General features: G+C 36.2%; 1 protein-coding gene across 2 annotated transcripts; it reads right to left on the minus strand.

Moving 5' to 3' along the window:
* Window positions 1–1,014: 1,014 nt before the first annotated feature.
* Window positions 1,015–15,071, minus strand: LOC306853441 (sodium/hydrogen exchanger 6-like). 2 transcript variants are annotated; one of them, XM_079390860.1, is made up of 17 exons: window positions 14,671–15,071; window positions 13,556–13,755; window positions 12,482–12,559; window positions 12,284–12,360; window positions 12,072–12,184; window positions 11,303–11,408; window positions 11,023–11,127; window positions 9,720–9,855; window positions 9,394–9,499; window positions 9,198–9,286; window positions 8,351–8,464; window positions 7,854–7,965; window positions 7,395–7,548; window positions 7,089–7,119; window positions 6,916–6,998; window positions 6,508–6,613; window positions 3,037–4,282 (listed from the first exon to the last, which is right to left on the minus strand). In XM_079390860.1, the coding sequence occupies exons 1-17, from the start codon at window positions 14,945–14,947 to the stop codon at window positions 3,989–3,991; spliced, it is 2,181 nt and encodes a 726-aa protein (XP_079246986.1). In that variant the 5' UTR covers window positions 14,948–15,071; the 3' UTR covers window positions 3,037–3,988. The 2 variants fall into 2 exon arrangements, with proteins under 2 accessions (XP_079246987.1, XP_079246986.1); XM_079390861.1 differs by lacking the exon at window positions 11,023–11,127 and having other exon boundaries at window positions 1,015–4,282.
* Window positions 15,072–15,897: the final 826 nt, after the last annotated feature.

Consider the following 15,897-nt stretch of genomic DNA (forward strand, 5'->3'; position numbering starts at 1 on the left):
TAAGACCTTCATCTTGTGTTCATCTTCGGAACACAAATTAAGATATTTTTTGATGAAATCCGAGAGCTCTCTGACTCTGCATAGACAGCAACGCAACTGACAAGTTCAAGGCCCAGAAAGCTATAAGGACATCATTAAAATAGTCCATGTGACATCAGTGGCTCAACTTTCATTTTATAAAGCTACGAGAATACTTTTTGTACGCAAAGAAAACAAAAATAATTTGTGTTCAGAAGATGAATGCAGGTCTTACGGGTTTGGAACGACATGAGGGTGAGTAATTAATGACAGAATTTTCATTTTTTTTTCCCAAAATCCATGACAATTAAAATAATGCATTTAATATTTATCCAACAAAAAGTTTTGTATGAGAATTGTTTTGAACTAAGAAATTATATTTATATTAAATATAAAGTTAGTCAGAGAAGCCAAGTGGTACCTAGGTAAAAACAAAACTTAAGTCTTTTACCCCAAAATATCCTTTTTTTAAAGGATAGATAGATAATAAATGTTTTATACTGTATTTGTGATAACAATAAATGCAGACTGGGTGAGGATAAGAATTATGTAAAAAAAAAAAAAAAAAAATCCAACCCCACACATTTGAACTGTAGTTTATGTGGAACAGTGATTCTCATAAGCTAAATAAATTGCCAACGTCTAAAAAAAAATGTGAAACATTAGATCAAATTACTTCAAATTCAACCCCAGAGTCTTTGTGCGCAATGATCACATGGATCAAGTTATTTTCGCAGTGCTTAAGGGCAAGCATGTTTAGAAAGGCACTGTCATGGTGCTTGTTGCTATTTAGTGCGTTACAAGAAAATAAATCAAAAGGGCCTTTTATCTAGGGGCCATTAACCCTGCTGTATCACACATATTTCATTTACATAGCTTCCAAACAGCTGCTTTAGGAATGATGTCAAAGCTTAAGAAAAGAGTTCCAGCAATGAACCAGTTGTTGTGAATATAGTCTGGGAATATAAAGATTAAAACAGCCATACAAGATTATTTAATCGAAAGCACAGGCTTCTGTTTATTGACCATTACACGCACATGAACAGATGAGAATATTTACACAGATGTAAACAGTCAGTACCTGCAACACATTAGAGTAGAGCTGCACATAGTGTGACTAACACACAGCTACGTACACAAACAGCACATTTACCACCATTAGAGCCCATTCAACTTCTGCTACTTTGCACAAGCTGGGGTGCACAGGTCTGTTTAGTCTTACACTCAAGCTCTCATTGTTTGTGTTTTAAGTATTTCTGGAGGAGCACATAGATTAATCGAGAGTGTTAAAAAAGAAGAAAGGTTTATGCAAAATAATCACACCCCTGAATAAATGTTTTTTTTTTTTACTGTAACAATGTCTTTACAACATACAGAAACCCCTAGTTTATCTGTACCTTTCATTAACCCTTTAATCTCATAGAGTCACATACTCCTAAATTCATTTGCTGTCTGAAAGGAACAAGATTCAATCTCCAATACTGCAAATACAAACATTTAAGAAATTCTGCTGCAGACATTAAATCCTTTTCCTCTTGACATCTCAAAAAAAACATTTTGCAGGATGTCTGAATTTCATTTGCTCATCTCATAATGCTCTGATATAGAACAGTAGGTATTTCTCAGGTATGTTTTTTTAAAGCAAATTAAAAAGGCCAAAAAATGAAAGTGCAAATCTGCTAATAATGCTTATCTATTCACACACACACACACACACACACAGTTCCTGTGCATTACAATACTGTGGCCACCTCTCACATGATCCTGCACAGCAGGACATATCTGTGATGAAAGCCTCTGATGCCACTGTGATGACCAGTTGTCATCCTCTCGTTCCACAGCGTGTGCAATTTTCCATCACACAGACATTGCTGGCAGGGTGGAGTCTTATCAACACTTCCTGCTCCGCAGTTAATGATGCCACCCTGGCCAGAAGACATCCACACAACAGCGGTTCCTACAATGTCCACAGACAGACAGAAAGCAATAGAGAAACTACAAACACAAAGACTGGATTTTACAAAAGATCTGTTTGGTCCTCTACTAGTATTCCTTCATTATCATGGCTCTCACTTCATCTTAAAATTAAGAATAACTAAATCAGTAGCTGCATCCCAATTCACAAACTTTTAGTGCACACTTAAATTATGTACACTTTACCAATGGTGGGAAAGTACACAGTAGACAGTATCTGGATGTCATGAAGTTGTCATGAAACAACTTGCAGAACTAAAAAAATAATAATAATTTAATTACATGCATGCATGCATACATAGATAGATATAGAACAATAGAATTATGTGATTATCTGACATAAGATATTCACGTATATACATCACAGTTGATCAATGAGGCAACCAATATGATGAACCATGGATATGTAAACTTTTGAACTGAATAATTTGTGTAATTTCACTTTCATGATTTTGTGTATTGGAATGCACTTGAATATCTGTGTTGGAGCTATTTATCTCTCGTCAAATTTAAAATAATGCTGAACACCTTACATATTCTGCAAAAATAGTTTAAAAAGTTATGAGAAAAGTTCAACATTTGGGAGACACTAACTCTAATCCTCACATTCTATTATGGATGTGAAGTATGCAAATTGGGATGCAGGTCTAAAGGTAAAGATCTTACTCTAATGCCACTAATGCCTGTCCAGCCTGAAACTATTAGACAGAACAATACAAATGTTTTTTCTTTCCGTGGGTGTGAACGTTAAAATTTATTTTATTCATTCAGCCCTTTTAAAATGAGTCTAAAATCTGAACAGCTACAGAATTACTCTCAACCCAACCAATGTAAAAATCACAAAGGTGCCGATGCAACGCTCTACACTGATCTAGATAAAAAAAGAGCTTTCAATTTGTTAGAAACTGCTAACACACGAAAAAAGACTTTGGGAGGGAACGTGGAGGGTTATGCTTCTCCACATAACATGTCATGCAAAACATTAGGAATAAAAAAAGCTCAAGTGCCATTAGCATGGGTTTCTTTTTCTTTCTTTTTTTTTTTACAGATTGCTCAATGCATGATCTTAGATGGCCCTACTACAAAAAGTATGGGCAATTTTTATTTTATTTTTGCAATCCCAGTGGTAAACGAATGTTATTTTAGACATTTGTAGTTAAACATGACATTTAGTTCATAAAAGATTTGAACGACATGGACAAAAAGAAGAAAATATATTTTCAGAAAAATGTTGCAACAACAAAAAAAGAAATTGCACTGTATGAATGGCTCTCTACCTTCTGACTGGGCGGAACAAAAACTCAAAAAACAAAGCATAAAAACCTTCAGAGATTCACAGTCAAAAGGTCACAATATAAGATCCAAGCACATCTCTACAGCCAATCACAAGTTACTCTGAGTGAATGGCATCAGCCTGCACATCTCAGACAAACAAAACCGTATCAAAATACAAGGCCTCCCTCTAGTGGACGGCAAAGAGTGTCATTTTGCTCTAAGGGGGGAAACTACATTTGACAGGCACTTGATTGTAACTGCACAGCAAACACAGAGCCACCAACCAGCATGCCTCTGAAGAGAGAAGGCAGTGAAAAGCATCAGACCCACAGGAATGTGCCACGGACTCTTCACAACTCCTAAAGAAGCGCTCGCACGGCAAGAGAGGACACAAATAAGCATGCAGGCCAGGTCCCGGAAATTTTACGCCTTGCTATACAGACGATAAAAGTATGCTTATTCTGTTGTCGTGATAACCTCAGAGAAACCAGAGCATGCTTCCGATCCGTGATATCAGATGCTAAGTGGACTGATTAGCAGCTGTAAACAGAAAAAAGCCTTGCAGATGAGAAGTGAATAAATAATTTACATTTCTGTGATGACGTAAAAGAAAGAGTGAAGAATGAGGTAGAGACATCAAACCAGCTACTTCAGAGACAGGAGAGGTGCTGAGAGAGATCGCTCTGGATGAGACATGATAGAGAGAAGAGACTCGTTCTGTTCAACTCATCGCTTCGTTCTTGTGCCGGTGCCGGTGGGAGTCCAGAGACAGCGGGGGCTCTGAATCATCCATGGGCAGGACCAGTCGGGTGCCTCGGATCACCAGCTCGTGGTCACCGAACGCCAGCTCTCGGTCCAGAGCCTCGTCAGAGTTCACAGCCACTCCTCCGACGGGCGTCCCGCTCGTGTGAGCCCCCATAGCGTCTGTCCTCACAGTGATGTCACCGTACGTCAGCGTGATGTCACCATCGTTCAGGATCAGGTCTGAGTCGCTGTCTTTCAGCTGCTCCTCGTTCTGAGAGAAAACACACAGTGGTGATTTCATTGTTTGAATTTGAGCATGTGAGTAGTCATTTAGCAAAAAGCCTAATAAACCTATTACTGACTACTACTTAGAATCATCTTGGAGCCAAATGAGATCAAGGGAATAAAATTAGCTAAAATGTAATAAAAGTTACACTACCATTCAAAGTTGTTGGGGTCAGTACCATTTTTTTTTTTACAGATTAATGCTTGTATTCATCAAAAACACATTAGATGTGACAGTAAAGACACTTATAATTTTACAAAAGATTTGTTTTATTCTTTGAACTTTTTATTCATCAGATCCTGAAAAAAATGCATCATGGTTTCCACAAATGTCATAAGGGTCAATTTTTAAAAATTGAAGAAGCTTTCCATTGATGTATGGTTTGTTATGATAGGACAGTATTTGGCTGAGATACAACTATTTGAAAATCTGGAATCTGAGGGTGCAAAAAAAATCTAAATATTGAGAAAGTCGCCTCTAAATTTGTCAAATGAAGTTCTTAGAAATGCATATTACTAATAAAAAATTAAGTTTTGAGATATTTACAGTAAGAAATTTACAAAATACCTTCATGGAACATTATCTTTACTTAATGTCCTAATGATTTTTGGCATTAAAAAACAAAACAAAGCAATAATTTTGACCCATACAATGTATTTTTGGCTATTGCTACAAATATATCCGTGCTACTTATGACTGGTTTTGTGATCCAGGGTCACAAATATATTAAGCAGCTATTTTCAACACTGATAATAATAATAATAAATGCTTCTTGAGCAGCAAATCAGCATATTAACATGATTTCTGAAGGATCTTGTGACACTGATGATATGGTAATTTTAATGAGCATAAAATGTAACCCTTCACCTCTGTTAAACTAAATTTAGACTTGATTGCCCCAAACTGTCTCCAGTCAAACCACTGATAAGAGGATACAAGTCAGTTTTTTTCTTAAACATAATATCCATTTGGAAAGAAATTAATATTTTTATTTAGCAAGGGCACATTAAATTGATTAAAACTGATAGTAACAATGTTACAAAAGATTGTCAAATTTCAAATAAATGCAGTTCTTTTGAACCTTTAAAAATATTAAGCAGCACAACTGTTTTCAACATTGATATTAATAAGAAATGTTTCTTGAGCTGCAATTCAGCACGAGAATGATTTCTGAAGGAGTAATGATGCTGAAAATCCAGCTTTGCCATCACAAAAATAACTATATTCAAACACAAAACTTATTTTAAATTGTAATATTTCACAGCAATACATTTTTACTGTATTTTAGATCAAATAAATACAGCCTTGATGAGCCTAAGAGACTTCTTTAAAAAACATTTTACCGACCTCAGACCTTTAGACCGTAGTGTATATGAAGGTTATTTAATAACATGCTGTTTTTATTATCTTTTATATGTAAATGTAACATCTCTGATAAAATGCTTTCAAAAGTCTTTTATCAGCCAAATAAAATAATCTGTACTAGGAATTTACCCCATCACAGTCCAATAAAATATGTTTCAGAAAAAGTGGAACTGGAACTGGAACTACTTACTAGAGGTGGCTCAGAAACAGTTTATAAGCCAGGAAGAAAAGTTAATTTATTCTCAACTATTTGATTTAACTCTAATATTTTTCATGGAAGTAACACAAATGGCATGAACTTAGAGAAGCACTGGGTTTTAAAACAACAAACAGCGTAAAGTAATACTATTAAAAATGCATATGCAATAATAACAATAATACATAGATTTGCTCATCTGTACTATTAATAAACAACAGGCTAAGTGATACGATTTATGCATCTCGCATTACTTGTTAAATTTATGTAAAAGCATACAACTATCAAAACCTAATTACTGCAATAGATGAAAACGCTCTGATTATCCTAACAACACAGCAATAACAGATGGTTTTGCGTCTCTTGTTGATTATATCAATCCACATTCACTGTCTGTTCACACCTCGCTGAATAATCAGCTCTAGGAGGGGGGTAATTTGAGTCAGCTGTTCCAGTCTATTAAATGGCAATTAAGAGTGAATTTAAGGGGTCCATCCCTATAAACACAGACTCTGTCTGTCACCATCTGGTAGTACGCAGACATAAATTACTAGTTCCTTCAGGGTTATCTATCTAATCTAGCTAAAACAAAGGAAAACCCAGAACTACGGATAATTATTAGCTCACTGTGTGTGTGTAAAGTACAAACCTCATATGCCTGTGGGCTGGTGAGGCAGCGTGCCAGAGGGCCACAGCAAGCTGGAAGTGTGGCGGTGAGTGGTGGGCCGCTGTGCGTCAAAATGGGCTTTAGATAACTGCAAGTCAACGTGGTTAAGGTTTTGCACGATTTACCATTTTATGTGATGATGTCAAGATGCACATGTAAAAGAATATGTGAATCGGATTGCATTTGCAACATTTAGGTTTCATATAAACAGAATCTGAAATCCAAAATGTGTGCATGTAAACATACCTATCGTAGCACACTACTTAGCATATAACATGTAAAGTTGGAGGACTGGATTGGTGTTTTAATTCCATCTGATTCTGTCTTTGTTTTTTTACGCAGCTTATTAATAATACTTACTAATACTAATTGCTACACAGCAAAGGATACTTGTGATCAAAGTTGTACCAAATCCTGAAGAGCCAGGCGCACTCCTGTTTAGTGCTCCTCCTCTCCACTCCATCAGGGCCGATCTGCAGACGGACACAGAGGAAATTCATCATTAAACAGCTCTCATTAAACAAGCCGCTGTACGTCTGTCTACAGCAGACAAAAACACTTACAGAGTTCTCATGATCCGTGTCCACCCCAACACTGCCAAACACAAAACAGCATTACAGCAAATGTAATGAAAACACTTACAGAATAAAAACACAGTTGGTCGCAATTTCATCCTCTCTAATTTGAGTTTTACTTGTTAAATGAGTTCAGCCTTTTGAGTTTTAAATGGCTCATGGCATTTACACATTATTCCCTCTGGGCAGAAATGGAAAAGGATGCAAATAAGAACAAAAGCCATGTTTAATGAGTTACCCATTCCCATAGTCTACCTGTGTGACATTCAAACTAAAAGTGAGGTTCAAACTGACCGGATTTTCTGGCAGGACAGCATCTGAGTTGTGCCTCCGCCGCAGATCCAAACGGTGAAGAAGACCACCAGCAGCGTGGTGGAGAACATCATCTGCCGTGCATACGTGGCAGTGTCCCTGATTGACAAGGCAAAGGTCATGGCACCACGAAGACCTGGCGAGGAGTGGAGCAAGAACAGCAAAAATCGGTTCACATTAACCATTTATGACTGAAATGCATTTGCACAAATCTGATTTCAAATCTCACAAGGGATTGGTTTGGGTGGAGTATTTAGTTTTTTTCTGTTCACACTAAAAACCAACAAAATGGATTAAAAAAAAATTAACTCAAGTTATAAAAAAATAAACAAATAAATGAACAATGGGTTCAAGTCTGACCCATTTAACCTTAATGAGACTTTTGGGTTTGGTATGTTATTCTTCATCGTTTGGATATCGCCTGCAGCTCTATGCACAAACCTGCAAACATCATCATGTGCTGGAAGTTGGGGCTGATCTTGTTTCTACGGCCCAAGTTCAGCAGGAAGGAGAGGGGGTAGATGTTCGCCGCTCTGCCCAGAAACACAGACAGCTGGGACAAGAGGTGTCAAGGCGTGACAGGAAAAATGGAGCTACTGCTGCACTGACAGAATCTACACCCGCTTCAAAACCGTGACATTTTGTCCTTCCTGAGGCCTTCAGAGGGCTCTCTTCATGAAAAAGTGGTTCTGGGCCATTGATTTCTGGGAAACACAATGAGCTGTAACTCCCTGGTCATATCACTCAACAACAACAGCTTGCCACTTCCTTGATGACATTAAGCAAAGTACTGCCGCCCAACATAAACACACACATGCTTTTTTTAATAATAGTAATCCATCAGATTTTCCACTTGTTTTGCATTTGCTAAGAGCATTTTGACTATTCTACCTTTTTATTTTCTGCTCATTTATTCATTTTACATAGTCTTAGGATACGAATGCGCCCACTATGAAGATCGGGTTGAAGACGTGGTTATGGAAGGTAAACAGTGTCAAGCCCATGTAGGAAAATATGAAGTTCTCAGCCAGAAAATTCAGAAGCTCGAATAACTGAAAGAGAGCACAATGACAGAGAAACCATGGTGAGATGTTTTTTTATATTATGTATATTTCATATTACGTAGACCTAAAATAAATATTAACAAGTTCAGCAAAGCTGCTCAGCAGTTTTTATAGTTAAAGCATTACCAAGGTTAACAAAAATTCATAATCATGTTGCAACGTCAATTGTGTCCCATGTAATTGAGTCATCAGTGCCCCAGTCCTTACTAGGTCAAGGCCCTTGCTAGTGCAATTTTTTTTTTAAGAAGAAATTAATACTTTTTTTTTTTGGAATGGCACATTAAATTGATCAAAACATTTATAACATTATTTATAATGTAAAGATTTCTATTTCGTATAAACACTGTTCGTTTGAATGTTCTTTTCATGAAATAATCCTAAAAATGTATCATGGATTCCACCAAATTTTAAGCTGCAGAAATGTTTGATAAGAAGAAATACCTCTTCATGTGACACTGAAGACTAATGTAATGGCTGCTAAAAAAATCAGCTTTGCCATCACAACAATAAATTACATTTTAAAATTCATTACAACAGAAGGTAATTCTTTTAAAATGTAATATTTCACAAAATGTTACTGTAACTGTAATCACATAAATGCAGCCTTGGTGAGCATAAGAGACATAAATATGAAACAATCTTACCAACCCCAAAGAATTTAAATGTTAGTGTGCCTCATACACACAAGGAAGTGGAATGAGAAACAGCGTAAAATACTTACTTGTTTTGTCCTGTCCTGAGATTCAGGAGACAGATTGTTAAAGGTGTAATGGGCCTGTGTCATTCCACAGAACAGAACCGCCACCACACCTGAGAAACACAACAAGAAGAGTAGAAACAGCCATTAATTTATACAGTAGGAGTTTGCAATATGTTTATACAGTTTCTAGAAGACTCAATAGGAGTCTCAGTCTCACCTGTAAATCCACAGGCCTCGGCCAGAAGGAATGTGCTCCAGGACATGAGGAAGAACAGTGCCGTCTCCAGCAGCGGCAAGTCCCTAAGCTTAGTGAACTTAGTAACGTGGAAAGGAGTCAATGAAAATAACCTTGGGATGAAGAAACTACTAAATGCATTATTGAACATTAATAGTGACAATCAAATAGAAAGAAGAATGAGATCCATACATGCCACAGGTGAGATTCAAACATATTCCATTTATTTATCATAATACTCACCACAGTCATACAAATGTGTTATAACAAAAATAAGTGACATGCAATATTGAACCATTAAAGGATATCAATGCAGTTACGACTCCAGTTGCCATTCCAAGAGCAAAAGAGCCACTGAAGACCCCCAGGAAGATGCCAAAGGACTTCAGCATGGCCATGGCTTCAAACGTGTTGTCTCCCTGAGGCTGATATGCTACAATTGACCTGTAAAAAAAAACACAGATACATCCACACAAACTCATACATTGTATGATATTAACGTATGAGAGTAATTCTTATCTCAAACTTACAGAAATCTAAACACGTAAAGAATTTTAAAAGAAAGAGATTTCTCTGTTCTTCTTTTTGACAATAATGCAACAGTTCCATTTGCTACTGGAAATCCATCACAAACATTAACATTATGAGCAGGACTGGAAAATATGCTAATGTTTTTGTAACATCTAAACACATTAGTATCAGCTAAGGTGTGCTCTGCAGAGATATTTCCCAGTCTCTGCACTGTTTTCTTAAAGAGGTCATATTACACATTTTCTATCATCTATTGTTTTCTCTTGAGGTCCATAATGTCAGCAAAGTCCCTGTGTTAGTTAGTTAGTTAGTTAGTTAGTTTTTCCAACTTATCTCTGATCCTTAGATTGGAAATGTGAAATGAGCTCTTTTGTTTACTAAGACAAAGGCTGGTTTGCTGTTGTGCTCAAAGTAGTTTTTAACTTCATAATTCATAAAACAACTGTTGCTGAAACATACCACATAAATGGTTAAGACCTGACTAAAATGATTGGGAACCTTACTGAAAATAAACTAATGTAAGAGTTCTGGTGAACTTTGCCATGTTTTGCTGTTATAGCTCAGGAGTTGTTTTGCAGCTTAATTTAAATATATTTTTTCCTTGTATTAGGATAGAAATTAACTTCTGAAAGACCAAGGGAGGTTCGATTCCTCATGATATGACCCCTTTAATTGCTTTTTAAAATCTACCTGATGTCCAAATGATAGGTTCAAATTAATAAATTGCATTTTTAATATTTAGGACAGGCAGGAACAAGAGAAAACTTTCTAAAGGACCACAGCATCACTTCAAACTATGAAGCAAATGGCTATCATCCAATCTGCAAATACCCACAGCTCTGCCCCATCCACACCTTCCATAACTGTGACGCTAACGAACTGCAGAATTCCCCTACAGGTAGTTCAAATGAAAGTAGAAAGGGATTCTTCTTCTTCTCCTCAGAGATTTATTTAGCTTCGTTACAGGTGCTTGTGTGAGGCATAACTGTGGGTCATTTACTCAGCATGTTCTGGTCCAGACCAGTCAATGCACACACTAAAAATCCACTCGGCAGGCTCAAAGCTACATGTGCAGCACACCCATTGAGGGGCGTTCTCAGTGTCTGGTTCCCGCCCTCTGTATAAGCCACACCTCTAGGGCTGTGATGCCCCGCCCCACTTTGCCTCCCGTAATAAAGCAGCATGCTGGAGCAGATGAAAGGTCCAGCAGAGAAAGAATCGGATGTTAAATGAAAAGTATTAATTATTCATTCTGCATTGTGTTTATAAAAAAACAAAACAGTCATATAATATTAGTAAATGGAAAAAAAAGTAGTTTGTAAATATATCACTGTATAATCATGAGCAGTAGAGGACTTACGAGGATAGTACGACAGCGACAGCATCATTCAGAACACTTTCTCCAAACAGCAGAGCGTACAGGTCATCATCCACCTGCAGCTCATTGAAGATGGCCAGAACCGTCACTGCAAAACAAAATACAAATCAACATGTAGCTAAGCCCCGCCTTACAAACATTATCGACCAATCCTGCATTAGCACCTGTTGCAATCTGCCATTTCATCGGATGTGCTATTCTATTGCGATTTCTAAAGGAAGTCTGGATAGATTCAAACTCAATTTTACAATTGAGATTCTAAAAATATATTAAAATGTTGCCAGGGCATAATCGTGACACAAGGTACCGAAGATGATTTGAAGTTCATAGTATGCATTGTGTAATTGTGCATAATTTAACAATGGCATATAAAATATTTGCAATGTCACAATTCCATTCCATGCAAGAATTTAACATGTAGGAACACATTTTTACTGTAATTTGTGTTGGTACCATCATTTTCAGATTGCAACAGTAACCAATGAGAACTGAGCTTTGAAACGGGTTACTTCCAGACAACAAATTGCTTTGATATACAACTTAATTATAATAATTTCCTGAAACAAAAAAATAGCATTAGACTTCAGAATGTGCAGATTTAGTTTAGAAATTCCATAACACACCTCTCTTGCAAAAAACAAAAAGAGACAAGACCACATATCTAATTTTCCAAATAAATGTTTGATTAATACACATTAAAACAACTGAGGACTGCACTTAGGCACTGTTACAGGGACTCTGACTGTAGTACCTGGGTCAGTGGCTGAGACAATGGCACCAAAGAAAAGGCAATCAGTGAAGAAGAAATCGTCGCGAAGATGGCCAATTTGCTTCATCAGCATCACGCAGCCGTACATAAACAACCTGAAAAATAAACCGCACACCTCTGTACGCTGGTTCTCACCCTAATCACTGGAGCAACCACTTGAAAAAGCACTGACAAAAGACATTGTACACACTGACCCAATGATCAAACAAGACACCACGGTTCCCACAAACGCGTAGGCAAGAATGGAGCCCAAGTTCCTGAAGAAATGTCTCTGAAACACAGACAGAAGAATTTAAATGAATAACGAGCTTTGATTTATCTACACTGAGCAGTACATCATCTTGTGCACACAACATCTGCTCTGTATTAATGAATAAAAAAACAGCTCTTACTCGTTTTAAACTGTATCCAGCATGAAATATGATAGGAGGCAAGAGAATATTAAAGAAGACCTCTGGGTCAAAGGTCACCTGAAACAGAATTAGAATGATTAAAAGAAATGGTTTTAAAAACTGCACTACTATTCAAAGTTTTGGGGTAAGGTTTTTTTTATGTTTAGAAAGAAATCTCTTATGCTCACTAAGGCTGCATTTATTTGATAAATACAGTAAAACAGTCAAATTTAAAATAACTTCTCCATTTTAAGATACTTTAAAATGTAATTTATTCCCGTGATGCAAGCTGAATTTTGAGTATCATTACTCGTCTTCAGTGTCACATGATCCTTCAGAAATCACTATAATATGCAGATTTGCTGCTCAGGAAACATTTATCATCGGTGCTGAAAACAGATATTGTTAATATTAATGTTAATATTAATATTAACTGGGGACACCGTGATGCATCTCAATATAATTCTATATATTCAGTGACGAATAGAAAGTAAAAAAAATAATTTATTTCAAATGTGAAAATCTTTTGTATCATTATATAGTATGTCTTTACTGTCACTTTTGAACATTTGAATGTGTCCTTACTGAATAAAAATATTCATTTCTTTTAAAATGGATTTCTAAGAAAGCACATTGAAAATGTAAGCTATTTATAGACTATTTGGGCCAATCAAGACTAAATTCAGTTTGATAAAACATATGCAATTGGCATTTTTGAAGATAGAAGCAGTTAAATTTCATGCATCGGTCATGTGAGGGGCATGTTCTAACACAGAATTACAGTTTGTCAGGCACTGTATTAGTATATGTGAGTGTGTGTGTTGAAATTAAATTATTGGTACAAATTTAAACCAGGAATTTGTTTGAAACACCTAGCAAACATGATTGAGTTCAGCAAAACAAACTGGCTATCTATCTAAAAACAGATGCCTACAGAAGTATGAGTCATATTCAAATAAATTCAGAGTTCCCCATAACACTTGTGGTTTAAGTCCAGCTTTCGATTCAAATTCATCTGAATCTGTGTTGTAGGTCAAATGTCTGCTGTATGATTGTTGTGATGTGATATTTTACCTTGCGGAGCATTTCGTTGTCCTGAATGTCATTGACTTGACCGCCACTGATCTCTCCTTTCAGTGTGTACTCATAGAACTTACCACTGACATTCAGCAGCAGTGTGGCTGGACTGGCATTGACATTACAGCTCAGTGTAACATTGTTCATGTCACTGGGAATATGGATAGCATAACGCAGGACAACACCCACAAGCAACCCTGATGGGAGACAAAAAAATGGCATTGTACGGTTTTATTAAAATGATTCCGTACATTTTAAATTTCTTAATATTTAAGTGTCTTTTTATAATTCCACATCAAAATTTTCAAACTCTAGTGAGCTGCCAACCTAGACTTTGTCGTCATCACAAAAGGTGAAGCGATTCAACTCTCAACAGATTTTTGAAGCGCATCTGTTTGTGTACTATGGCTACTTCTACTAGCTTATAATAAACTTTTAAACATTTTTGTTAACTGAAATAAAAAAATAAATAAACAAAAAATTTAAAGGAAAATTAGAAACAGACCTGAAATAAGTTAAAAAAAAAATTTAATTACTAACTGAAAATGAAAAATAAATAAATTTCACTAAAATAAAAATAAATGCTGACAGTATAAAAATTAAAAGCTGACTCAAAATATGAATTAAAAACTATAATATAATATATAAACAATACACATATTAAAAAAATTGTACAATAACAGTATTGTGTACATGAGCTTCTGAATATCCTTTACTGAGATATGCTTCACAGTCAAGAGTATTTCTAGATAACTACTTGCAAGTTGCAAGTTAAGTACTAACTTGCAAGTTAAGAAAACTCAGTATTAATCCCCTTACAATTAAAAAAAGTTTCCTTAACTTAAGGCCCTAATAGAGAGATGCTTTTAAAATCTTATATGTGTGTTTTGCACATGCATATGCAGGGAAAGCAGTGAGGCAGATTAACTCCTGCTGGACAGGCCCTGGTCTCCAGTGCTAAACTCCCACACTGGCACTGAACAGTCATTATCATGCGTGGCGTACTTTAGTGAACAGATCCCATGCAGTTGTATACTTCACTGCAGTATGCATGCAGCGGACTACACAGTTCATATGTGCGATAAGAGGCAAAGGATCACGCTTATTCTTACCATATATCATAGCCAGCCCCGTCTCGTGCAGGAACCTGAAGCGGCGGTGTTTGAACAACCATATGGTCAAGATTGTCAGGGTGAGGAGCAGGATGAAGACCAGTAGGTCGGCACTGTCTTGTCTGTGGCTTTCTTCAGCTTTCTTCTCTGTCACGATGTTCTCCATCGCACTGTCTTCAGCTCTGCACGGGCACAAGCAGAGGGAGCTCGCCCAAACAAACAGAGACAGTCTTCTCCAAATGCTCATGGCGGCGTTGATCTTACATGTAGAGCCCATGTTGGCATTTCTTTTAGGTGGAAAGATAGAAGAAGAGGAATGCACTATGCTCAGGAGTATTAGCAGATACAATCATAGGCTGCTGTAGATTGTTCCTGATTCCCAACGACGCTCCGCCCACTGCACGTGACATCACGTGACCAAGAGAGCAGTGTGTTCGTGCAGCTCATAATGAGCGCGCGCTGCGCATAAGTGCCAATGTTTTCATCTATTCTGCATCGTCATTGTCGAACATTGGCATATATATTATTAAGTAATATTATGATGTAATTAATATTTTGTCATGACAAGTTCAAATCCCCACGCACTCACTTTTTTTTTTTTTTTTTGCAGTAAAACCTTCATATTTCATTCCACATATTTCTAAACTTTGTGAAACAGGTCAAATTCAGGTGTTACTGAGGGAGAACATTTATGATGCATTTGTCACAGGTATATTTGAACCACACACCCTCAGAAAAACAGCCAATATTTTGATCATTATGTTATTTTTTAATACATTATAAAGTTTCCTGTACAACAGTATACAGATAGATAGATAGATAGATAGATAGATAGATAGATAGATAGATAGATAGATAGATAGATAGATAGATAGACGTTATGTTTAGTTTACACTAGGTTTAATTCAGCGATTTTTTTATATTTTGTGATTTTAAGCATTACATGTGTTGATATTAATTCTGAAGTTAAAATATTTTATTAGTAGTAGTATTATGAATAGTTAAAATCTTAAAATTGAGTGTAATTTCAGTCGTGATATGTAAATCTCCCAGTTATGAATGCTTTTATGTGTTGTTGTTCAAAGCACTAAATAAAAATAAATACAAAACACGAAAGTAAAAATGTAAAAGAAAGAAAAAAATAATAAATAATAAAATCAAGTAAGCAAATAAATAAATAAATAAATACAAAGTAATAATTTTAAAGGGGAATCATAAAGATAGTGT

The sequence above is a fragment of the Barbus barbus genome (assembly GCF_936440315.1).
Source record: "Barbus barbus genome assembly, chromosome: 33".
NCBI classification, from domain to species: Eukaryota; Metazoa; Chordata; class Actinopteri; order Cypriniformes; family Cyprinidae; genus Barbus; species Barbus barbus.